Source organism: Pygoscelis adeliae, unplaced genomic scaffold, assembly GCF_000699105.1.
Source record: "Pygoscelis adeliae isolate BGI_AS28 unplaced genomic scaffold, ASM69910v1 Scaffold289, whole genome shotgun sequence".
NCBI lineage: Eukaryota > Metazoa > Chordata > Aves > Sphenisciformes > Spheniscidae > Pygoscelis > Pygoscelis adeliae.
In genome coordinates this window covers 1897065-1919852 of record NW_008825499.1, presented here as the reverse complement: position 1 = coordinate 1919852, position 22788 = coordinate 1897065, and the positions used below count along the sequence as shown (strand labels likewise).

The 22788-nt window shown below is 43.4% G+C and overlaps 2 protein-coding genes across 2 annotated transcripts; one reads left to right on the top strand and one right to left on the bottom strand.

Moving 5' to 3' along the window:
• Positions 1–3721: 3721 nt before the first annotated feature.
• TRIM14 (tripartite motif containing 14) lies at positions 3722–13139 on the top strand. The gene is made up of 6 exons (XM_009331535.1): positions 3722–3799; positions 4558–4653; positions 5545–5778; positions 6870–7032; positions 7801–7893; positions 12293–13139. Exons 1-6 carry the CDS (start codon positions 3722–3724, stop codon positions 12826–12828), a joined length of 1200 nt encoding a protein of 399 aa, XP_009329810.1. The 3' UTR covers positions 12829–13139.
• A 631-nt stretch (positions 13140–13770) lies between these two features.
• NANS (N-acetylneuraminic acid synthase) lies at positions 13771–22638 on the bottom strand. The gene is made up of 6 exons (XM_009331534.1): positions 22466–22638; positions 21571–21841; positions 18575–18674; positions 18163–18317; positions 16843–17109; positions 13771–15697 (listed from the first exon to the last, which is right to left on the bottom strand). The coding sequence occupies exons 1-6, from the start codon at positions 22636–22638 to the stop codon at positions 15488–15490; spliced, it is 1176 nt and encodes a 391-aa protein (XP_009329809.1). The 3' UTR covers positions 13771–15487.
• Between the last annotated feature and the right edge of the window lie 150 nt (positions 22639–22788).

Here is a 22788-nt window from a genome sequence, read left to right as displayed (position 1 = left end):
GGAGGGGACTGGGGTGTAACCAGGAGCTGGCGGGGGATGGCGCGGGGGGCCCGGAGCTAGAGCAACGATCTTCCTGATCTGGTTGTGTGTCTGGCCGGTTTTTTTCCTCGTTTCTGGGACTTGTGCAGCTGGGTTTTCTTTTGCCAGGGCGAGATGGTGGCAGCTGTATTAGTGTGGTGAGCAGTAGGCCGAGTATCTTCAGCCTTCGACCTTGCTTTGCTTGCCTAACGAACGGCTTGTGGAGCTCAGGTTTTGTTGTCGCACCAGTTTTTTAGGCTGTACTGGCAAGCTGAACAAAGTTTCTGTGCTTTGACAAGCGCTTTGTAAATCCCATGTGGACGGGTCAGCGTGCTGCCACTGCACGGGGACGTGGTTGGTGCACGAGAGGGCGCGAGTTACCCAGTCACACCCCAAGCACACGCATGAACAGGAGTATAAATCAAGGGGCAGTGGGGAAGTGGCATCGATTGTCAGGTCACGCGCCGCAGCATTTTCTCCTCAGACCTCGTGTGGGGAATCAGAGGAGCTTGGTTGCCCGGGGGGTACTTGTTTTCATTGCCAGGCTGGAAGTACCTTTGACAGAAGCACGGATGCCACAGAGGAACGGGGAAAAGCCATTTCTCTTTATCCCCTTCCCCCACCGCTGTAGCTTGCTAGCCCACAGCGAGTCCCATGCAGAGAGCCTGTTCTCCGACAACTCCTTGGGGATGTGGAGCAGGGGTTGTGGGTTAACCCAGGTCGGCAGCTGTTACGACCCAGACTGGGTACCTCAGGGGGCTGTAGTGGTTTCGTGATTCCCCTGGGCTAAATTAAGGTGAAACGACACCAGACGATCGATTAAACGTTTTATTTATGGTAGAAGCAACCTGAACTTGGAAAGCGTGATAATGGCAGGTGGCGTGGGTTCTCTTGAGGCATTTATAAGAAGAAAAGGAAAGAGAGGAAAAGGAAAAAAAAGGGGGGGGGGAGGGGGACGTCAGCGCCCTTGGATCCCGCGACAACGACTGCTGACGCGCCGGCCCTCCGCCGGTGGGCGCGCACGTGGCGGCTTGCAGTGGCGCCTTTTATAGTCTAGTCCCCGCCTCTCGGCCGCGCCAGTGACGCCCCTCGGGGAGTTACGTAACTCCTGATCTCCTGCGCAGGCGCCACCGTGGGGGTGGTCGCGAGCCCCTTCCTCAAATGAACTCTGTATGACCTCTGGCCATATGTGGTGCGTCGTCCTGCCGGGCCTATCAGAACGCGGAACTGCGCAGCCTCCGGCACGCCCTCCGCGTCCCGTGCCGTTCACCTGCGGCCCCCCGTTGCCACGCAGACCGCAACCTGCTTTGCCACAGTGCTTGAGACGTACATAAACTCTTCCCATCTCTCACAGCAGCTAAGCACCACACAGCTGCCTGCTCACTCCCCCTCCCTCACCCCTCCCACTGGACAGGGGAAGAGGAAGACTAGAATCGGGAAAACTCATGGGCTGAGATAAAAATAGTTTAATAAGCGAAGGAGAAGTGGAAGAGGAGAGAAAGAGAACAGAACGAAACAAAACAAGTGATGTAAAGGCAGTCGCTCACCACCTCCCATGGGTAGGCCAACGCCCAGCCGGTTTCTGAGCAAAAGATGGCTAACGCACCTAAACCCCCTCCTCTCCGTCTTATTGCTGAGCATGACATTACATGGCGTGGAATATCTCTTTTGTTTGTTCAGGTCACTTGCCTGCTTGTGTCCCCTCCCAACCTCTTGTGCACTCACAGTATAGTCACGTCTAAAACACAGCACCATATGAGCTGCTATGAGGAAAATTAACTCAATCCCAGCCACACGCCAGCACAGGCATTCTTCCCTGAGATTTTTTTATTCATCCCAGTTTAACTGTCCATCGAGCAGCCCCAGCAGGCTTTGCAAGCTTGCCCAATACTTCCTGCTTGTGCTTTGTTTTACTCCAGAGAGCCTACCAGGAGAGCTGCTGAGGCCTGCGTGCTGTGGTGCTAAGCTTGGGAGGCTTAAAAAGTAGTAACACAGAGGTTTGATTTTCAGGGGCTTTTATTTTCCCTCTACAATTTCAGATACCTCCTTCCCACTCCTTCTCTGGTATTTTGGAGCAGTGTTACTAGAAAGTTTCCTAGTTCCCCCAGATTGTGAGCAGATGCACAGGTCTTGTTAAATTCCTCTGGCATTTTATTGCACTTCATGTTAGAGAGCAATACAAGGGCAGAGGGCAGTACACTAGGCCACAAGTAAATGGCAGCACAGGGGAAAGACCACTGAAGATGTCAGAGCAATTCAGAGCACTGTTCCTGCTGGCTGGTGTGCTTTCATCCAAAGTATCCCTCTTGCAGCGGGGAACTCACTACAGTGTTTGCATTCCCTTCATGACACCAGGACAATGTGTGGATGCAGGTACTGTACTGTGGCAACCTGATTTGAGCCAAGGTGAAGTGCACAAAGTGACAAGTTGTGCTGATTCCCTGGGGGTCTGTTGGACACAGGGGAGCAGGTGCTGTTGATAACTAGTTACTTGTCTCTGTGCCAAACTAGGAAGTGAGCAGGGTAGAAACTTTAGTCCCCATGTGACACTCTGTCCCTAGGAAGTCTCTGCTGACATCTACTGGCTTAGGGCTGCAGAGATTTCAGGCACAAACATGAAAAGTAGATGTAGCCTAAGAGATGGTATTTTGACTAGTGATTTTGTTTGCTGGGAGCAGTTGTTCTGTGCAGCCCTTGTGATGTGACATCAACCAGGCAGCATGTGAGAGGCTTCCTCAGTGCTTTTAGCAAATCCTATCTGTGGATGCTAAGAAGAGATGAGAACCATTGTGCGAGGTCCATCAGCTGGTTCATCCCTGGATCTAAGGTTGTATAAAATCATCTGGAAGGACACTCCCTGTGCTCCTGAATGCCAGACATAGGATCAGCATGCTTTGCACTTGATAGGTGTCCTGTGAGCCTGACTGGAGCTAGGAGTCACACCTCTCAGAAATCCTTGCTTTTACAATGTTTTCACTTGACTAAGTTGGGGCATCCAGGCAAACCCTAAAGGAATGTTTTTGGAGTTGGTTCCTCAGGGTGAATGACATGGGTTGCCTGCCAGTGTTGCAGACACGGTGTCTCCACTGCTAGGAAGCAGCTCTTCTGTTTACCTCAATAAAGAAAGTAATGCTTAACCAGAAATGCTTGGGGCTGGCATAAGTATTTGCATATGATCACTGCTGTGAGGGGATGAGTGCCTGTGGTGATGTGTTTTACTAGCAGACAAGGAAGATTGGGTTTTGCTCTGTGGTCTTTGTCAGTCTTTGAGGAAGGGAATGAGGTCTAGGCTGCAGAATAAATTGAGGAAGGCTGATACCTAGTAGAACTCCTGAATCTTCAAGTGGGGCAGAACCTTCTGGTCCTTCAGGGACAGGGCTGGAAAATTGTGGCTGGAATGGATGGCACAACATGAGTGTCTTGCTCCATGCAAGAACATTTATCTGCTTGCATGGATATGCCTGTGCCAAGGGACTTCCAGATGGGCTGTCTGGAAGCGAAGTCTAAATGGGCTTTTGCTGGGAGCCCATTTTCTTCTGACTCTGTCATAATCAAATGAAAATTTGCATGTGTCTTCAAAGGAGGCACATGTCAGAAATGCAAACTGTTGCCCATGAAGCAATGCTTATGCTCAGTTTGTCAACCCTGCAGAGTTTAAATGCCATGCTGACCTGAGGATGTTGTAGTGAGCTGGTACGTGTGCATGCAGATGCCTTTGACTGGATCCCAGCTGGAGAACAGGACACTGATAACAGCTACATCTCTAGAGCTAGCTTATCTGGTATTTACTGAGAGGCTCTGTTGTAACACTAGTGCACTGAGCGCATGGGCCTGCATTGCCTGGATCTTTCATGGTACTAATGATAAAAATGCATCACCAAGTGCACCAAGAGTGTTCAGCCTGCTGGACAGAGAACAGCCGGATTTCAGAGGCCTGAAATCTCACAGTGGGTGAGAAACGGTGGGGCTAGACACAGCAGAACATTAACTGCTGTGCTGTTCAGTGCATCTCAGGGCACACCACAAGTATCACAGATATGGTGATTATCAGCCAAGCTGATAATATTTGTTGTTGCAGGCATTCAGACTACAGCATCACTGCAGTGATAGTGGGGTATTTCTGATTGTTCTTCTGTACACTGGGAAGCATCCTGAACATTCACTGGACTTTGACTCTCACGGATCCTCTGAATAAAAGTACTTGGTTAGCTGCCCTTCAGCTGCTAAATGTATGAGCATGTAGTTTTGAAATGCACAGTGCCATAGATTTAAAGACAAAAAATTTTTTTCACCATAGGTTTCCCTGTTCTTATGAAGGTGGTACTAATTTGTACAGCTCTCCAAATCTTACCCGTATAACCACCAGGAGCAGGTGAAATGTTGAAATCCTTGTGTTTCATCACTACTGGCCTTAATAAGCCTCATAAACTGAGTGTTTCAGTAACATAGTCCCCTATATGGAAAGCAAGCTGGATACCGATTTCTAGTTTTTACAGATGGTTTTATGAAACTGTTTTATTTTGTTTTGTTGCTGTATAGGAACTCATGGCATTGTGTTTGAAGGATCTCGAAGAGAGAAAGGAGCAAGAAACCAGTAATACAAGGAGCATAGAGCAGGCTGCTAATGATCTGAAGGTAAAGTGTGGTTTGCTTCTCCACTGGATGGTCATTTTCCAAGGAGAGACATTTTGCTTTCACTGTAGCTATTCAAAGACCCAGACAGCTACTGCTTCTTAGGAAAACAGTGTATTCCCTGTATCCATCACAACATACTACTATCAAAGGGAGAGAAAAGGGAAGGAGTCTCCAAAGGCCTGGCCCTCACTCCCTGATCAGCCAAACATCTCTGGAAGAATAATGTTGAAATTTTTGTGCAGAGGAATAGTAAATAGCTCCAGCAGTGTATGTTATTCTGGCTTCACTGATGTATGTTGCATTGCACTATTGAATAGTCTGACTTCAGAGTTAAGTAAACACAAAAACAGCTCTGTTGATTCTGTCTTAAGAATGGGAATGTATGCTAAGCCCCACCTTATTTATAGAGCATGAAATGCTTTTTGCTCTAAGGAGCATCTCTAAGCAACTCTGTTACACAAATGTCAGTAAGAGCTGGAGGAAGCTCTGTAGAGGTTTGGCACATTGCGGTTTGATGTCACATCCTTTTGGAGGCGCTCTTTTCCTAGCAGCTCCCTGTCCCTACCTTGCTTTAAAAGGGGGCAAAGTCCTCCTGAAGGACCAGGTCTGCTGCTTGTAGCAGTTAGTACCTAGCCCTGTTACATTCCAGCTGAAAACAGTGTTTTCTGCATAAATAAGTGTCTTGGAATCTGCCCTCAAGCTTTTCTATCCAGTGCATCAGCAGGTAAATCCTGGCTGCACTCCCTTAAGGGGTAAACACCCATTTCTCAAGAGATGCAGCAAATCAGTAAAATTCAACCGAAATGTAACATTGAAAGCCTGGGAGAGAAAAGCCTGAAATGATTATCGTCTGTTGAGTACGGGGGACACACTCTTCTGCTTAATCTATAGGCACATGCCATTATGAGCAAAAGGCAGCTGTCAGACAAAGTGACAGAGCTCCAGTTACTACTTCGAGAAGAGGAGAATCTGGCAAAAAACTTCATTGATGAAAAGACTCGGCAAGCCCTGGAAGCACATGATCAGCAGTTGGAGTCCTGTCGAGAAAAGGTTGCAGCCCTGGAGACCTTCTCACATCGAATCAGACAAATACAACAGGAAAGTGATCCTGTTCAGTTGCTGGAGGTAGTATCGTATGGTCTCTTTCTACCTCTTATGCTCATAAACCCCGGTAAACTGCTCTAGTGATCTCCTCTGTAGATCCTTCTGTATGTAAGCAGCATCCTTCTCACTGCTTTTTAATTTTCGTTTTGTTGGTATTTTGGTGAACCAGTTTTGTTCCTGATTTTTGAGCTGTTAGGTGTTCCTGCGATGGCATTGATTTCAGGTCTATATGAAATTCATGTTAACTTTAAGCATATATGGAACAGAGTTACACATGTCTCTTCATCTTGAAGACAAACTGCTGTATCAGGTCTTTCCTTGTGCAGTGTAATATGAAGGTCTGAGGAAAGGCAGCCCTCTTGGGAACCTTAGGAGGAAGGCTAAATTGTCTCATTTCTTTAATCGCAAGAGATCCTAATCACTCTGAGCAATAGCCATCATTTTACTGGAGGGAGCGGTGTTTTTCTTTTTGCCTACAGATAAATGTCAGCCTCTCTTTCCTAATGACCTTCTTCACCTTCCTTGGGAAGGGTGTGTTGCCATGTGTCTATGCCCTGACACAAGCCAAAGGATGCTATTCTTCATGGGAAGGCCTGTGGTGCATTTTTACATCCTTGCAACTTAGCAGACTTGAGAGTTTGCATTGTTGTGAGTGATATGGCCCTGGCATTCTGCTGTGTGTGCTAGCAACATACCTCCACAAGGGAAGCTGCTCTTCATGGTTTTGGAGAGATTTTTTTTGTGGGGGAGGCTGGATTTTATTCTTTAGATTGCTTTTAAAACTGTGGTTTAATTTTCCCATTGTTGGGATTTCCCACAAAGGGTCATAGCCAGGTTAAACTCATTCCCATCTTGGAGTGTCCTGGAGGGCCCTGTTTTAACCATGACTGCTGGGTTCTCCATCTCTGGGGTAGCCCCTGGCTCCACTGGCAGGAGCAGCTAATGGGCAGGCTAATGAGCTAATAGGCAGGCTGAACACAGCAAGGCTTGCCTGTTATGGCCCATATGTTTACCTGGTGATGGAGCTGTCCTTGCTCTCTGGTGTGTGGGAGGGAAGAGTCCGTTCATGTCACTGTCTCTACTAATTGGAGAATTCGGCTTTCTGCCCTCAGAAGTACACAGAAATCGAAAAGGAAATGCAGGAGCCCAGGCGCCTGTTAGAACAGTGGCATCCGATACCTCTCTCGTTTGAGCACATACTTAACCATTATAAGCACTTCATGACAGTTCTTCAGTCCATTCTACAGAAACCATTAGAAGCCCGGCTTAAAGAAGGTACCTGGGAGAGTGCTGTGAATTTTGCTTTCTCTTGCTCTCCTATTAAATGAAGTGTGGTCTGTAAGTAAGAGCAGGACTTTTTACCAAATCAGCTGGAGAAAACAGCAGCTTTTCAGGCATGGGTACTGTTCTCTGACAATAACCATGGGGGAAACCCTGCCGCTTGTGGAGTTATAGGTGAGCAGGGCAACACTAGCCATCACATTTCACCCAGCTACATTTTAATAATCCCTTTACTGAGGGTTGCCACCAAGAACAGTGTAGCAGGGTGCTGGGGAAAATTGTAAGACCAGATCTGAAAGGGCACTGCAGGGTGTGTGGAGAATTGCTAGACAGTACCATGCAGGTGCTCTGTAGCTAGCATCTGCAGTTGTCTTCAGCTGCCTGACTCTGTTCTCATCTGATAGAGTGGTGCTTTTTGAGGAATGGGAGGTGCTTACTTGGTGTTGTGCTTGATTGTGTAGTTCCTTGGCAACACTGGGATCCAGCATCTCCCTGCTATACAAAGAGCATAAAGTTGAAAGCGTACAGAGTGAGTAGCCCTTCCCCAGCAAAAGTAACACAGTTTGTCCCATGAAGTTGGAAAATGGAATGTGACAATATGACCTTCCCCAGGACGTGGGTGGAATTCACACCAAAGAGGCAAAACCCAAATACCCTGTCCAGCAAAATTGCTCATGGTGTTTTGTTTTTAAAATCTTGACAATACAACCATGTTCTTCCACTGGCAGACTCCCTGAACTGTCCCTTTTCATCTCTGCCCAGATGTTTTCAGTAGTCTTAATGCCACTGCAAAGAAGGAGCCTGGAACAGTGTTGAAAACCATGTCTCCTGTTGATCGGTTGCTTTTCTTAAAACGTAAGTATGGTTGAACAAAAGTTAGAAGCACTCCGAACACTTACGGCTCAATCACAGAAACAGTCAATGAATGTGTGCTGCCACTCTCTTAAAAATGTATCTTAAAAGGGTTCTGATGTTTACAGTGTTTGCGAGGAACAAGTGCTCGGTGCTGCCTGAAAGTCACTACCCTTTTCTGTACCTCAGGTTGGGAAAGAAATTTTACTTTCTGTCTGTGAAATCTTGATACTTTGTATTTATTCAGAACTGCCAGTGTGAGAATCAGCTAGTGGCTAATTTAGTTTTTGAAGACTTTTCTATTCTCCAGATCATTGTGGTCTGTCTTTAGTTTTATGTCCATCATGTAATGTGTTAAGGGTCAATCTACAGGTGATCCTTTCCTCTTGTGTTGGTAGGAAAGAGGTACAGTGAATTGTTTCATCTCTCTGATGGGAAGCTCACGTACATTTCATGTGGCCTGCAGCAGATGAGGGCTGTAGCTGTTTTTAATCTCAAAGCTGTAACATTCCCTGGTACCTGGTGGCAAAGGCCTGTTGTAAGAGAAGGTCTGTTTTCCGTCCTGGATCCAGCCCAGTGGAGGCCATGACTGTGGCCAAGTGGACACTTGACTTCTGGCTGTTATTCAGTAGGGAGGGCAAGGGACGCTACTGTGCTGGTAGAGTGGGTTACATGCGGTCCCGGCACCTATAGGTTGGTGTGTTCTGAGAGGGGTATTTTTCAGTGTTGTTACCTTGTCTTGTTTCTGTGCTCTGCTGAGTGAGCTTCTAAGTCCAAACACTGCAACTTTTTCATTCCAAACAGATGATCTCAACTGGAGATGAGCAACCAGGTGTTTCACTTACAAATGCAGCAGCTGTTAAGAATCAGGAATGCAATGAGCAAAGTCTGTCTTCTTGGCTGTAATGTCATGGGTCTTTCCCACTTGGATCACTTCTGTGCTGCAGGATCCAGATTGAGTCAGCCACTTTGTAACCAGAACCTGTTAAGGTGCTAGGACTGCCAGTCCACCTCACTGAGCACTTGCTACTAAGAAATTACTGCAGCGGCATTTGGCTGGCAGTGAACTAGGCTCTGTTTCAGGAATGCTGATCTGTATCTGCTTCAGGCTGCCTCTTGGTGGATTCATGGAGAAAGCACTGTATTTGCTTCACATGTGAGCAGTCACTTTAGGGGCTGAAAAGACAATTTCTCAACTCTGTTAAAGCTAAATATGAGAAACCACCTCATTAAGGAAGACATGTAGCTGCTCATAGGCCAGTGAAATTGACAAACCCCGGTCATAAATACTTGGACTTAAAGTCACTTAGGATTTTCATCACTTAGGAGAAGTGGAAGAATTGCAGTCCTTCAATAATCCAAACAACTCTAGCTATTTTGCGTTATTTTTCTAGTCAAATTCATATTTATGCTTCCAAACATTAGCGCCTGGATGCAGTTTGGTCCTTGTGTTTTTGTCCTTTTTTTAAAGCAGTGGAGGTATTTCCATTTGCTTGAGATTTAGTAGTGATGCATTTTACGAAAAATCTAGATTTTCAGTTAAATTTGACTGACAGACATAACTACTTACTTGCACAGCTTTTCAGGTGCTTACTGGAAAAAGCAGACACTGAAGCCAGGCCTTTGAAATCCTCCCTACTTCATGTGTCTTTTGGTCTCGATGCCACCTGTCTTCTGTACAAACTTAGCATCCCCATTGTTTACCTGCTAGAAGTGACTTGGAACAAAGACTTATGACAGTCAGTCATTCACAAGATGATAGAATCCTGTAGCACTGTTTTGCCTACAGGAATAATTCCTGTTTCCTGTCTTTTGTCACCGACTGTGCACACAGATATGACTTAGGACCTATTCAGACCACATGAATGCCAATACTAGGTTTTCTGGCTAAAGTCTAGTTGGAGATCACAGCAATAAGATGTTGCATGTGTGAGATGTACCCCTGTAGTTGTACGCTTTTGGAAGTTTTAACACAGTTTACAGACATAATACCAAAATTAAAATCATAAAGGCTTTCTTTTTGTTTCGAAAATGGTGATGCTTCAGTTAACACTAACTGCATGTACAGTGCTATTTGCTTCTCCATTTTTTTGCAGCATACAGGTGCAGATTGTAGGGGACAGAATATCAGCAGTGGGCTCTCTAGCACCATGACATGCATTTCACACATCAGCAACTCTTTCCACATGTCTTTGCCTCAAATGAACTGCTTCCTTTATGGTACCCAGGTGTGTGCAGTGATCCTACCCAGATGAAGATGATCTGTTAGTAAGGCTCTGTGTATAAAAAAAACAATAATGGTGCATCACTGGTTCGTGCATTTTAAACACACCTGATGTTAGGGGCCACAGCAAGGCAAGGAGGACATGTGGGGTCCAGCTGTATCTTACAGTCATAACGCAGGTGTTACTACTTTCTTTTCTGAAACATTACAGACAAGTATAGAGGGTAAGTCTTTGTTGCAATTAACTGTGTGGTGAATGGACCCTGACTTAATGCAAGATGTCTGTGCTCTTTCACAGTGAATTGTGGGAGACCTTACTTAGCCTTCCCTGCTCGTGGCAGGAAATTGTGGGAGAGTAACAGAGGACCAACAGAGAATGGAGTGGAGTGGAGTGGAGTGGAGTGGAGTGGAGTGGAGTGGTTTATGCATTGCTCTGATGGCAGAGGGGAGGATTCCAGCCTGAATGTAAACAGCTTCTGGGCTTTAGACTATGGAATATGCCAGCTAGCCCAGGCTAGACATACTTAATTTATGGGAGAGGGTTCTATGTGAGAACATCATAGGAGAGGAAATAGCAACACAGTCAAGTGAGCAACAAATTTAATTCAGTTGCAAAGACAGATTTGTCTCATACAGTACCTATTCAATAATTACCTTTCATTTCTAAGTTCAACACTGAAGAGCAAGGAAAATATTGAAGTTCTTGTTTGAATGCGTCTGTTGCCCAGTTTTGTGTCCATTTAGTACTATGCTGCCTGTAAAGCACAGTGAAAGACTGTACTCTATGAGATCACAGGTCCAAACATGTAGTTCAGATATGCAACACTGCAGAGAAATCAAAGCAGTCTGGATTTTAAAATATTATAAACACTTTTTTCCCTAACTTTCATTTAAAAAGGAATTTACTCACTCTGAAAAGCAGCTTCAGGATATTAAATGTATTTGTCATCTGGCATTTAAAACATCTAAGCTTCAAAGTTTATCTAGACTAAGATTAAGATCACATTCAGTCAAAAAAACCAGCTATGAACTGCGTGAAATACGATGCAGCCAGTTTTCATTGCAAGTATATTGCTGTTCAGTTCTCATCTGTATGTATTGTTACACTTTGTTTTCTTCATTTACAAGGAAAAAAAGATGTGCTCCCTGTTTGGAATAGTTTTAAGAGACAAGTTAAGTTTACATCTTATCGCCAGTACTCTAGACAGTACTGTAATTCATAACAATGTATGTTCTTTTAGGTACCCAACTCTGACACGGGTTTTATCAGGCTTGACAGAAAGAGTGAAGGGAATTGTTTAAGGATGCCAGATCCTGTCTTCAAAGGGAGTATCTTGGTTATTTCTAGAACATGAAATCAGAAAACACATGCTAACACAGTAAATTACTGAGAGTATATTACGAAAACTTTTGTGACATGCAGCAATTCAATATTGAAATTGTAGGACAGTATCTTCAGAGAAAAATCTCATCTTAAAAATCCTGTAGCTTTTTGACCTGTCCTGTGTGACTGTGTCATTTCAAACTTGTTTAATTTGATTATAGATTTTTTTTTTCCTGGCTTTGTGATTTCCAGTCCTGCGACAGCTGCTTCATGGTTAAAATATTCTAAGCTGCTGCTGAGTAAGACAGTGATTTCTAGGGTGTAGTTTCAGACTGTGATTTTTCTTTTTTAAATGTCAGGTTAGGTGAACTGCTGTAAATCCTCTGGGAGCTGGCAAGTTGTTCCTTTGCAATGTACACAATGCTGCTGCTCAGAGCTGTGGTGCCTCTATGAGAAACAGACTCCGAGTGCATCTTCAAATGGGATTTCAGTGGAATGGGATCTCACAACCCAAGAATCCGCTCCAGTGCTCTCTAAAACCCTTAGGCTGTAATCCCACGAGAAGTCTCCAGCTATTCTGCATAGAGCAGAAACTCTCAGTGTAGCTGTGTTAATCTTCTCATTTGTGAACCATGCATATACTGACCTGCTTTAAAGCCTATGGAACTTTAAAGCATCAGTGCATATAAATAGCGCACTGCTTTCTATTAAAAAAATGTCAGTTTTTTTCCTTGCAAAGCGGCAGGTTACGAGACACTGCCAGCTGAGGGCTTCTTTGCAGGTTTTTTTATAACTTGGACTTTTTTCAAGAGTAACGCTAAATGTAGTAAGTATGTTTATGGTTTTGACTGCAGATGCAAGATCGCCAACCTGGGACTATGACAGCCTTCACCCAAGGCTGAAATTGTCTGATGACCGTCTTGTAGTCAGCTGTAATTGGAGGAGAATATTTTACCCTTGTGGTCCCCAGAGATTCAATAAATTATGGCAAGTGCTAAGCAGAGATGCATTCCTCTCTGGGAGCCATTACTGGGAAGTTGACCTGCTTCATGCCGGAGCAGGATGGTGGATTGGCGCAGCCTACCCTTCCATTGGCAGGAAAGGAGATTCTGAAACCTGTCGACTGGGCTGGAATAGAGCATCTTGGTGCCTTAAGAAGTTTGATTTTGAATACTGGGCATTTCACAAGGGCGAGAGAATCCCCATCCTGATAGAAGATGATCCTGATCGCATTGGCATTTTTCTGGATTATGAAGCAGGAATCCTTTCATTCTATAGCGTTACTGATGGCATGGCTCATTTGCACACCTTCCGCTGCAAGTTCACAGAACCAGTTTACCCAGCCTTGAGGCTCTGGGAAGGGTCCATTGGAATATGCAAACTAACATAAGGAACGAAGCAAAATAAAGCCTACTATTTCATGCTTTTACTATGAAAGCCACTTTAGCAGTGATCTACGTGAATTAATCTCTGTCATATGAAAGTTGTAACTGTGATGCTTTGAGAAGGTAACAGTTAAGTTCAAGAAAATCAACTAATTTTTAATGTATATGTATTTTTCAATGGGGGAAGGTTATCTGACTTTTATAAATTATGTTGATGTACCACCTAAAGTGCCATATGTAGTATTTTTTGTACTTTTTTTCAACTTGCAAAATGGAAAAAGTCTGGTTGAAAAAAGCCTATTACAACTCAGATTAGAACCTGGATATTGCCATCTTTTTTTATGAACTCCCTCCCCTCATCTGCCTGGGGAGGCTGCAGTTGTGCATGGTAATAGGTTTAGTTCGGTTCAAGCTTCAAGTTCTTATATTGCATAGTGTTATAGCTGACAAGGTCAGATTTGGATATAATAAATGCACTAAGCGACCTAGTTCATACTTAAGTGTCATCTCAGAAAAATCAAAGACTGGCACCAACTTGGAAACGTCCCTTCAAGTAAAACTGAAGTAGGAGCTTCTGTAGCCACACTTGATAGCCATTAGCTGGTTTTACTTGAGACAGACTCCAAACTCGGCTTCTGGGTGGCCATGTTCCCACAAAGAGTGGAAGCACAAGAAACAGTTGTGTACCACCCCCAGTAGATGAAATGCATGGAGGACCCAACAGGTGCAGTAAAAACACTGTATCAGTGGGGCACTTGTGCTTAATTTATTTGTGTCCTATTTGCAAAGGCTCTTTTAACTGCTACTGGATAAAGGTATGCTCACATAAAACTAGGAGAGAGAGCTTGCAAATTTCTGTATAGGGATAATTTTTTTTTTTCCCAATACATTAATTAAAGTCCTGGAAATTTTTGGAGCCTATGTTTACAGCAGCACTTAGGACCAGCCCTGCTGGAGTGAAGAGCCACTGCTACTTGAAGCAGGTCAGGTAATCTTACAGGGTTCAGATACTAAAGGCCCTGGAATCATCACCAGTGCTGGCAAAGGCAAGGTCTGACCATAGGCTGAAACGCAAAAACAACAGCTTGTTTTATAAGCCAAATTTATTTTTCAAAATTGAAATTAAAAAAGTCTTTTAACAATTGAGCAGTTTCTTAATGTAAGGCAAGCATATTGCATCAATCAGAGCTCACATACGGTCAAGCACATGATTCAAAGACTGTCTCCTTCCCAGTTTAAAGCTACAAATATGGTTTCCTCAGAATTGCAGAAGGGTAAACATTTTGAAAATAAACAGCTCAGAAGTACAGAAACACCACCACCAAATTCAAGATAACATCACCAACTCATGACAAGAGGTAGCAAGTTCCAAATAACCATCACTAGTAAATGATTCCATCACAGAAAAATGCAGATGAATTACACCAAAGCAGTTCTGTGCTAACCAAGCTAATTTAGGGATGCCTGGTTTGCAGCTGCTGCCACATGGCTCCTTCCTGGACAAAAAGAGCAGCAAGCTGAGAGGAGTGGGACTGCATTTCTTACTGGAAAAGTGAGAAGCTGTGATGCAAGAATGGAGCACACAACAGGAGCACTGACCATCATGCTGAAGCATAGTGATGTGATCTAGTCAAGCAGCGAGCCTCAGCTGCATCAAACACCAGTGTCGGGGGAAAAAACGCCATCCAGTGTATTTGATTGTTAGTACAGGAAGAAGGCTGCTGAATCTTCACTAGCGTTTGGCTTCCTCCCCGAGAAGCTGGCCCCAGGTACAAATAGAGGTATCCAAATGCACTGCAAAATTGACTTAAGATTCCAGGCTTCACTCAGCTCACAATAGATGCTGTTGACATTTTTTTGAAGCATAGGTTAAAGTTTATTTCCACTGATCCAGCTCAGGTCTGTTTTTTCCCCCCTTAATGCGTCTGGCTTGCCCTCTTGCCTTTCAGTTCACAAAAAAGTAGAAAAGGGCTTTCTCTTGCCCCTTAAATGGGACCTTTCTACATATCCAATTTGCTTCCTTTCTTGGTACTTTCTCTTGAGAACCCAGCTTTCTCAAGGAGCTCCTTTTCCCCCCGAGTGCAGATTCCTGCAACCTACTGCTTTATCTTGAGACTTTTTATCTCAAGGCTTTCATCTTGAGAAAAATCCATCAGGTTGCCTGTGAGTTTTCTGTTCAGTGTATGTAAACTTTCACTTATCTGCATTCAACTAGCATCCTGTTATCACAGGGGTGACAAAAACGGCAGAAAAAAGAGGAACATCAAAAGACATGGTGTTAGAACAATTCAGAGTTTAGACAAAGTTATTGTCATTTAGTGTATTACCAGAAAAGGGAAGCTGGAAAGCAGCAGACTGTTATCTTAGATTTGGCAAAACTCCAAATTAATCTAGGTTAAGTGGAATGGAGAAAGGAGGAGCATGGTATTTTCTAGACACAATGCTATACGGTTTCTAATAAAATTCCTAATTTCTAATAATCTTCCTAATTTATACCCAGTTGCTGCAGAAACTTCCTGCTAATGAGAACCTGAAAATTCTAACCTGCTTGGATCCTCACAATTACAACCCTTTCTTCTAATTCTACCATGCCGCTATACTTAAATATGTTGTGCAGTAGTGCAGTACTACATCATGAAATGTCATGGAATGGAATGCTTCGGTTTAGCACTTCACTTTTTTGACATGATTTTCCACTGCTTGCTCAGTGATGGTTTCATCTTCTTCGATATGTTTTTTAACCTTCTGGCCCACCAGATCGAAGATGGCTTCTGGGGGAAATCCCTTAGGCTCTCCCACCTTCACTGTCAGCATGTCAAGTGTCAGTACTGCACCTTCAGGAATTGTTACTTTCGCCACAACAGACTTTCCGAGCTACAGGGGAGAAATAAGAAAAGTTTAAGTCAAACACATTCCTAGCCTTAGTATACCAAAAAAGGCTAAAAAACATTCTGGAGTTACTTGGGAACTGGTTGTGTGGAACTGCCCCCCCATTACTTCTTATTCCAAATGAAGGTTGAGTTAGCCTGGAAACCTTCACTGTAACTAGGCTGCTGGGAACATCCAGACCCTTTCTGAAATCAGATAAACGGCTCACTGGAATTTTTCAGAATCAGAATGGAGGGAATCTGATTAGACTGACTAGTAGTCTAGTTTAGTGTAAAAGCAGCTCATATACAGTCACAGAGACTTATTACTTCTATTACTATTACCGAATAGTTTGTACTTGGCACAGGTGAGGCCCCACCTCAAATACTGTGTTCAGTTTTGGGCCCCGCACTACAACAAAGACATTGAGTGCTGGAGTGTATCCAAAGAACAGCAATGAAGCTGGTGAAGGGTCTAGAGCACAAGTCTTATGAGGAGCGGCTGAGGGAACTGGGGTTGTTTAGCCTGGAGAAAAGGAGGCTGAGGGGAGACCTCATTGCTCTCTACAACTACCTGAAAGGAGGCTGCAGCAAGGTGGGTGTCGGTCTCTTCTCCCAAGTAACAAGTGACACGACAAGAGGAAACAGCCTCAAGTTGTGCCAGGGGAGGTTGTCAAGCGTTGGAAGAGGCTGCCCAGGGAAGTGGTTGAGTCACCATCCCTGGAGGTATTTAAAAGGCACGCAGATGTGGTGCTTAGGGACATGGTTTAGTGGTGGACTTTGCAGTGTTAGGTTTACAGTTGGACTCGATGATGTTAAGGGTCTTTTCCAACCTAAATGATTCTGTGATTCTACTCAACTTCGTTAACCACTGGATGATATACATAGAACTCCATTTACTCAAAATTGCCAACATTATACTTCGGTAAAAATAGTTACTGACTGGCACAAATAGCAGCTTATAGAAAATGACAGATCTACACTAACGTTACTGTGTGCAAAGCATAAATGCTTTAGTAGCAGAAATTTTTGAGTGCAGATGCAGAAACACTAGTGCAATGAACAATCAGCAAGCTATTTTTCTGAATATAGAGTTATTAGCTATAGGTCTAAATAAGTTTCAGCTATACATGAATCACAAGCAAAAGTTACCTTTTCATTGCAAGCCATTTCACAGGGCAAGAGTTGTTTGACTGGAGAACCCATTGCTTTTTCCACAGTACGGATGGCTTTCACTAACTCTGCCAGTTCATTTGGCTCCAGGGATGCTTGGTGGTCACTTCCTTTCCATGTTTTGTCGAGAGTCACATGGCGTTCCACTACTTTAGCACCCATAGCAACAGCTGCCACTGAAATGGCTATGCCAGTTTCATGCCCCGAATAGCCAATGGGGATATCAGGAAAAGCTGACTGATACGCCTTGAATCATACCAGAGTTAGTCTGAATTACCAAGGTAGCAATTTCAAAGACAAAGCAAATTTAACAGTGATAACTGCAATAAAAACCATGGACAATTACTGTGCCACAAAACAAGCAGTTGGTTATGCCGAGAATGAATTTTTTTTATATTTAACAAGTCACACCACATTACTGACTGTCATGTTTTAAGAATTTCACCAGGACTATCCATACTGACAAGGAAAAGGAGGTATGTTCTATTCTACAACTTGTCTTACGCTTTTCCTTTTAATTCAGTTGTAGTCTTCAAGGTCTTCAAAGCCTACATCACTGTAAGTTACAGTAACAGAATAGTGCTCTATTTTCATCCAAGAACCCAGTAGACTGGTTAAACTTAACCTGTATCCAAAGCAGATTTCTTCATCCCCATATTTAAAATCTGAAGCAATCCTTTCAACCATACATAGGGGACAGTCACCCAATCCTAAAGGCAATTAAATGCAGCCCTGTCCTGTTCTACTAAAAATAATATACTACGTGTGCATAAAGCTAGGCAAGTGCTTGAACACTGGCCAATCTGGGAAATTTTTCTTGCATCATTATGAGGCGTATCCAAGTAATATTTTCAGCAAAGGAAACTATACAAGGGCCATTTTCTTCCTTGCTCCGATATTCACATGAAGCATTTTTAACAAAAGTTTCTAGTCTAGCCCCCTATTTAGAATTATGTTCTCAATTCCATGCACCTTCATAATGGTAACAGTCTACATAATTTTTCTTTGCACTACAAAGCACAGGGTTAACCTGTTAACCGTATGTCATGTTTTCCTCTGTTTAATTGTGAATACTCCAGTAATATCTTTTATCATAGTTCTCAAAGCTGAGTTCTGCTAAAAGAGGATCCAACCAGAATTTTTACTTCAAGACTTGCATGAATTAGAGGAACATGATACATCTTTTAACTTCTCACAAGCAAATTCCAGCATGCCTAAGACCTGGAAATCTCTCTCTCTCTCTCTCTCTCCCCCTTCTCTGGTACCCTACCCATGGCACACTCTGGGTTACTCACTGACCGATATAACACGGAGATTGACATCCTCTGGCTGAAGAGGGTATGCACTGGTGCATTGCAGGAAGCAGAAGTTTGGATTGATGGGCTTCACAATCTGATAAACCTGATGCATTGTGTTCATCGACTGCATCCCACTGGAAATCACCATTGGGCGACCTAGCCATTAGAAAACATGCACATGTTTTGTCCTAGGTCTGTACGAAAGCTACACAAGATGAAATTAAATTCTTGAAGTAAATGAATTCAGTAGAAAAGGAAGCTGGGTGAACCTTTTTTCCCCCCAAGTCTAAGGGTGATTTTCTTCTAAATGTACTTTAGATTTTTTTTCCAAAATCAGTTGGAAGAAAGATCTAGTAACTGATCTACTGAGAGACAGCGATGTTTACCAAGACAGCTCAAAAGAAAATGCTTACCTTTCTTTGCAGTCTTTTCCAAATATGGAAAATTGTTTGTATCTCCTGATCCTACTTTGAAAAATGGAACGTCCAGTTCATGTAGAAATTCCACAGCCATCTACAAGGAAAAGAAATCACTGCATTTTAACACACCACTTCAGCTGAATCAAAGATAAAGAACTACCATGCTGGGAGTATTTGCTTCAAAATAGCAAAGCCAAAGCTTAATCAAATAGGTCATATATATATCCCGCCAAAATACACTGCTCCTGAAATAACATTTACTATTCAAAGGATACTAGTTTCTGACTTCCCTCCAGGTGAAGAATTATTCTTTTATACTTCTATTACAAAAGCAGATTTTCCACAGGTTTTTGCCCTGTCTCAAGGCAGTCTCTTTGGTCTCCTAGCCATAGCTGGTCAAGCCAGCTGTAGGTACAGCTGCTTAGTACAGATGAGCTCCACTGCTCCTCTAACTTCAAGATGAGCTTGTGGGCCACAGCATTCTTGCATTTTTTTGGGGCACTACCAGAGACAGCAGCTACGTGCAGATGAGAGCTTGCCTGTTGAAGAAGAAATGTACTGCAGGCATGCAGGCAGTCTTCCTGCCACATACTTCCTGCAGGTCAGAAATACTAAACCACACACAGTGTGTTTAAAACTACAGGTAGTTTTCCTGAATAGATCTGTCACTCTGAAAAACTATATGAGTATATTGAATAAGCACCTGAAAAAAAGTGCCCAAAAAGAGAAAAAATTTATTATTATAAATAAACTCTTTAATGTAGTTTATTCACTAAGATGCATTGTGCATGCAGACAATTAATACACTATATTAAAAAGACACAGATCTAATCTCAGGAGATTGCACAAAATGAAGTATGACAGATAGACCTCATTATCTAAAGCCACTCTTCATTAGGTAAGTATCTTGAAAATTGGCAGCTTTTCTGTAAGGGATTCAAGGAACAGGAAGTAATCTCAAATAATAGGGACAACATTAAAGGGAGTGGCTTAATGGGATCCTGTTTTGTCTCCTGTTTTGTCTCCAGCGCACACTGGAACAGAGTAGATAAAGGTATTACTCATAACCTTTATATTTACTTCACACATCACTTCATTGATTTCCTCATATAGTTAAACACACAATTTAACATCTTCGATGTAGCTGGAGTTCCAGAGATTATGTTCAATTTACAGAAGTCAGTGTATTCTCAAGGACTTATTACGTCAATTTATGCGGTGTTTGCCATAAGTTCCAAAGCCATGTCCTGCAGAAATGCCACCAGAAATCTTAGGAGCTGTGTAATGCAATTACTGTTCAAAAAAGAAGGCACAAACATGTATCAGTACTGTTAATTAGCTGATGAGGCCACACACAAAGGAGCACAGCATCTTGAGAAACAGAGGGAATCCAGAGGTAGAAAGTGATCTTAACTGCTGCATATGAAAGGTGTTCTGCATTGCACTATAGCCTTTAGAAGCTAGAGGTTTTAACATCAAAGAAAGTGTGATTTTTTCCTCTCTCCAAAGGCATATGGGTCTTTAAAGATCCCAGATATGGAAGTCCAAGACTACTGGATTTAATTACTCTTTTTCCTAGACATGAAGATAACAATAAAAGAAACATCACAACATCCTCTTTTCACAGATCTATTTCTGAGTCCATGGCATCAGGCTATTGCAATACATGCAAAACACCTTTTTGTCTGTCAGACATCTGAAGTAATTTTTTATGGCATTTGGTGCTTGTACCATCTCAGCTGGGGCACAGCAATTCAAGGATTTTGGTCAATAGGACAGTAAGTTGATAGAAGCAGTGAGAATGGCCAGAGGACTAGAAAAGACAGCATAAAAAGGTTGAAGGAATTGAAATTGTTTAGTCCAGAGAATACAAAACGGAAGAGAGAGGTGATAATGGTGTTCAAATACACAGAGAGCAGATACAAGAAAAGTATGAACTTTTACGTTGGATGAGGCAGGACAAAAATTATGAGAAAGGAGATTAAACTGATACATCGGGAATTCTCTCTGATGGTAGGGAGAGTGAGGCACTGAACAGATCACCTTAAAACATTAAATAAATCCCATCCTTGTCCCATCCTGGGTAAGGCTACTTGCAGAAAGACAGGGACATTGCTGTGCTTGCCTTATGCAAGAGTGGCTAGCTTACTTCTGGAGCGTCTCTTCCAGTTTGGTTCTCTCTATTTTCTAGGCCACAAAGTAAAACAATCTGTAATCTCTGATCTATATTGAGGTTTAACTGTTACCTGATGTTTCCAGTTTACACTTTTCAATTGTACATTGCATTTGTTAATATTGTAACTAACATCATTTTGAGGTAGGCAACATGCAAGAGTTAAAGAAGTATACATCTCTCAAGGGGGAGCAGCAGCATATGAGCTTCATGGGGTTTACAAGCTGGTGACTGGCTGTTCAAGAGCCCACTGACAAAAATCAGTAAATGCTCCAGGAGCAACATGGCAAGGTGGAGACCTTTTCCATGAGATTACTAAAAGAAAAAGGAATATAAGCATTTCTGCTGCTTCGAAACACCAACTGGGATCTAGTGAACAGCAGAAAGGAAAAGAAAGAGGGAAATAATAGGGATTAAGTTGAGAAAGGAATCTGGCTTAAATACAGAGGGAAGTTTGAAATGCTTGGAGTCAATATACCAGACAACATCGGATAGCAGTCAGATTGCAGTCTTGATCTAAACTCTCAAAGCCTTGATTGTTTATGGAGTTCAACCGAGGCCTCGTCTCTAACATGATTTACTGTGCATAAATACCTCAGCACACACAGCAGGTCTTCCAAAATGTTCAGCCATCTACTCAACCATCGTAAAGACACAAGTGAACCGGCAGAAGTACAGTTACTCTAGTTTCCTCGTTTAGAAATTCAACATCCACACATATTTAATATTCTTTTTATGTAAGCACTATCGTGCCTAAGTAATAACCAATAGACACAACAGCTGGACTCTGCCCGTTATTCCAGTATGGCTTACATACCTCATCCATGCCAGAAGCTGAGAAGAAAATGCCAATCTCTTCTGCATATTTCTTGAGCTCTCTATATTGGTCATGACTAAACTCCAAGTGGCGCTTGTGCTCCCCATAGGTCTTTCCCCAGGAGTGTTTAGAGGTATAGGGCCTTTCTAAGGCTTTCTTGTTGAATTTGTACTCCAGTTCACTCTTCTGGAACTTAGCACAGTCTGCTCCGCAGTCCTGCAAAACAAGCAGGTGCACGCTGAGTGGACGAGCACACGAAACTGCACTCATCCTAAGTTTGAACACAAGGATTGTGCAAATAATGTGCTCATTTGCAGTGGGGTTTTCACATTATCATCACAGCAATCACAGGAATGATACAAACACCGAGTGACAGAGGACCTGCACACACATGCACCCTTTTATTTCAAAATGCCTGTATACTTAGTAGAGAGCAGCCTAGAAAGAAGTCATACTAAAACTACAAAACCACACTGCCTCTTGCTATGCATGCCAGTTATTGGAAGAGTTGGAGTTCTGTGGCATTTTCCAAGCTCAGCTGTCACATAATTTACACGAAAACAAGTGACAGGATTCTGTACGACAAGGAGTATGAATCTGAAATTTGTCTGAAGTGACACAAATGGTGAAGTTAAATTCTCACTACGCTATTTTGCACTTATACCACAGTCACGGGTCTGAAGGCATTCTGCCCAGACTTCTCCCTCAGTGGTGATATGCCATTTTCTAACATAGGTATATCTAACGTATCTAATACTAAATTTTAAAACAGCTTGGCTCTCTTACTGGAGGACATACGACCTCCAAAAACCCTAATGCAATCAAGTCAAATTGGAGGTTCACCAGAGGCAGTTCTGCAGTTGCTTGATTCTTCCCATGTTCCCAGTTAGCTTACAACACAACTGAGGGGCCGCTGTAACCCCTCGGAGACGGTACAACCTGCCTGCGTATGCGCACGCGCGTGTGCCGCGAACGAGGCGGGGGCTTCCTGCAAGCGAACACGACGCGACCACAGGCTGCGAGGTAGAGACCTACGGCGACAGAGGAAGTACCCGCTTCGCTGGCCATCACCTCCACTGTCTCCTTGCAGCTGCATTATCTTAAAAATTCCTCCCCTAAATCACTCCACCCCTCCCACGCGGTGCCACCGCCCGGAGGCGACGCTCCCCGACCGTAGCGTCCCCCGCGGGGAAAGCGTCAGGCTTCACGCCCTCCCTC

Coding starts and splice junctions, on each gene's coding strand:
- TRIM14 (XM_009331535.1), top strand. CDS start 3,722: ATGCAGATGCCTTTGACTGGATCCCAGCTGGAGAACAGGACACTGATA. Junction 4,654..5,544: donor AGGCTGCTAATGATCTGAAG/GTAAAGTGTGGT, acceptor CTTAATCTATAG/GCACATGCCATTATGAGCAA. Junction 5,779..6,869: donor ATCCTGTTCAGTTGCTGGAG/GTAGTATCGTAT, acceptor TTCTGCCCTCAG/AAGTACACAGAAATCGAAAA.
- NANS (XM_009331534.1), bottom strand. CDS start 22,638: ATGGCCAGCGAAGCGGGTACTTCCTCTGTCGCCGTAGGTCTCTACCTC. Junction 18,675..21,570: donor CAGCTTCTGGCATGGATGAG/GTATGTAAGCCA, acceptor TTTTCCTTGTAG/ATGGCTGTGGAATTTCTACA. Junction 15,698..16,842: donor AAATGGCTTGCAATGAAAAG/GTAACTTTTGCT, acceptor TCTCCCCTGTAG/CTCGGAAAGTCTGTTGTGGC.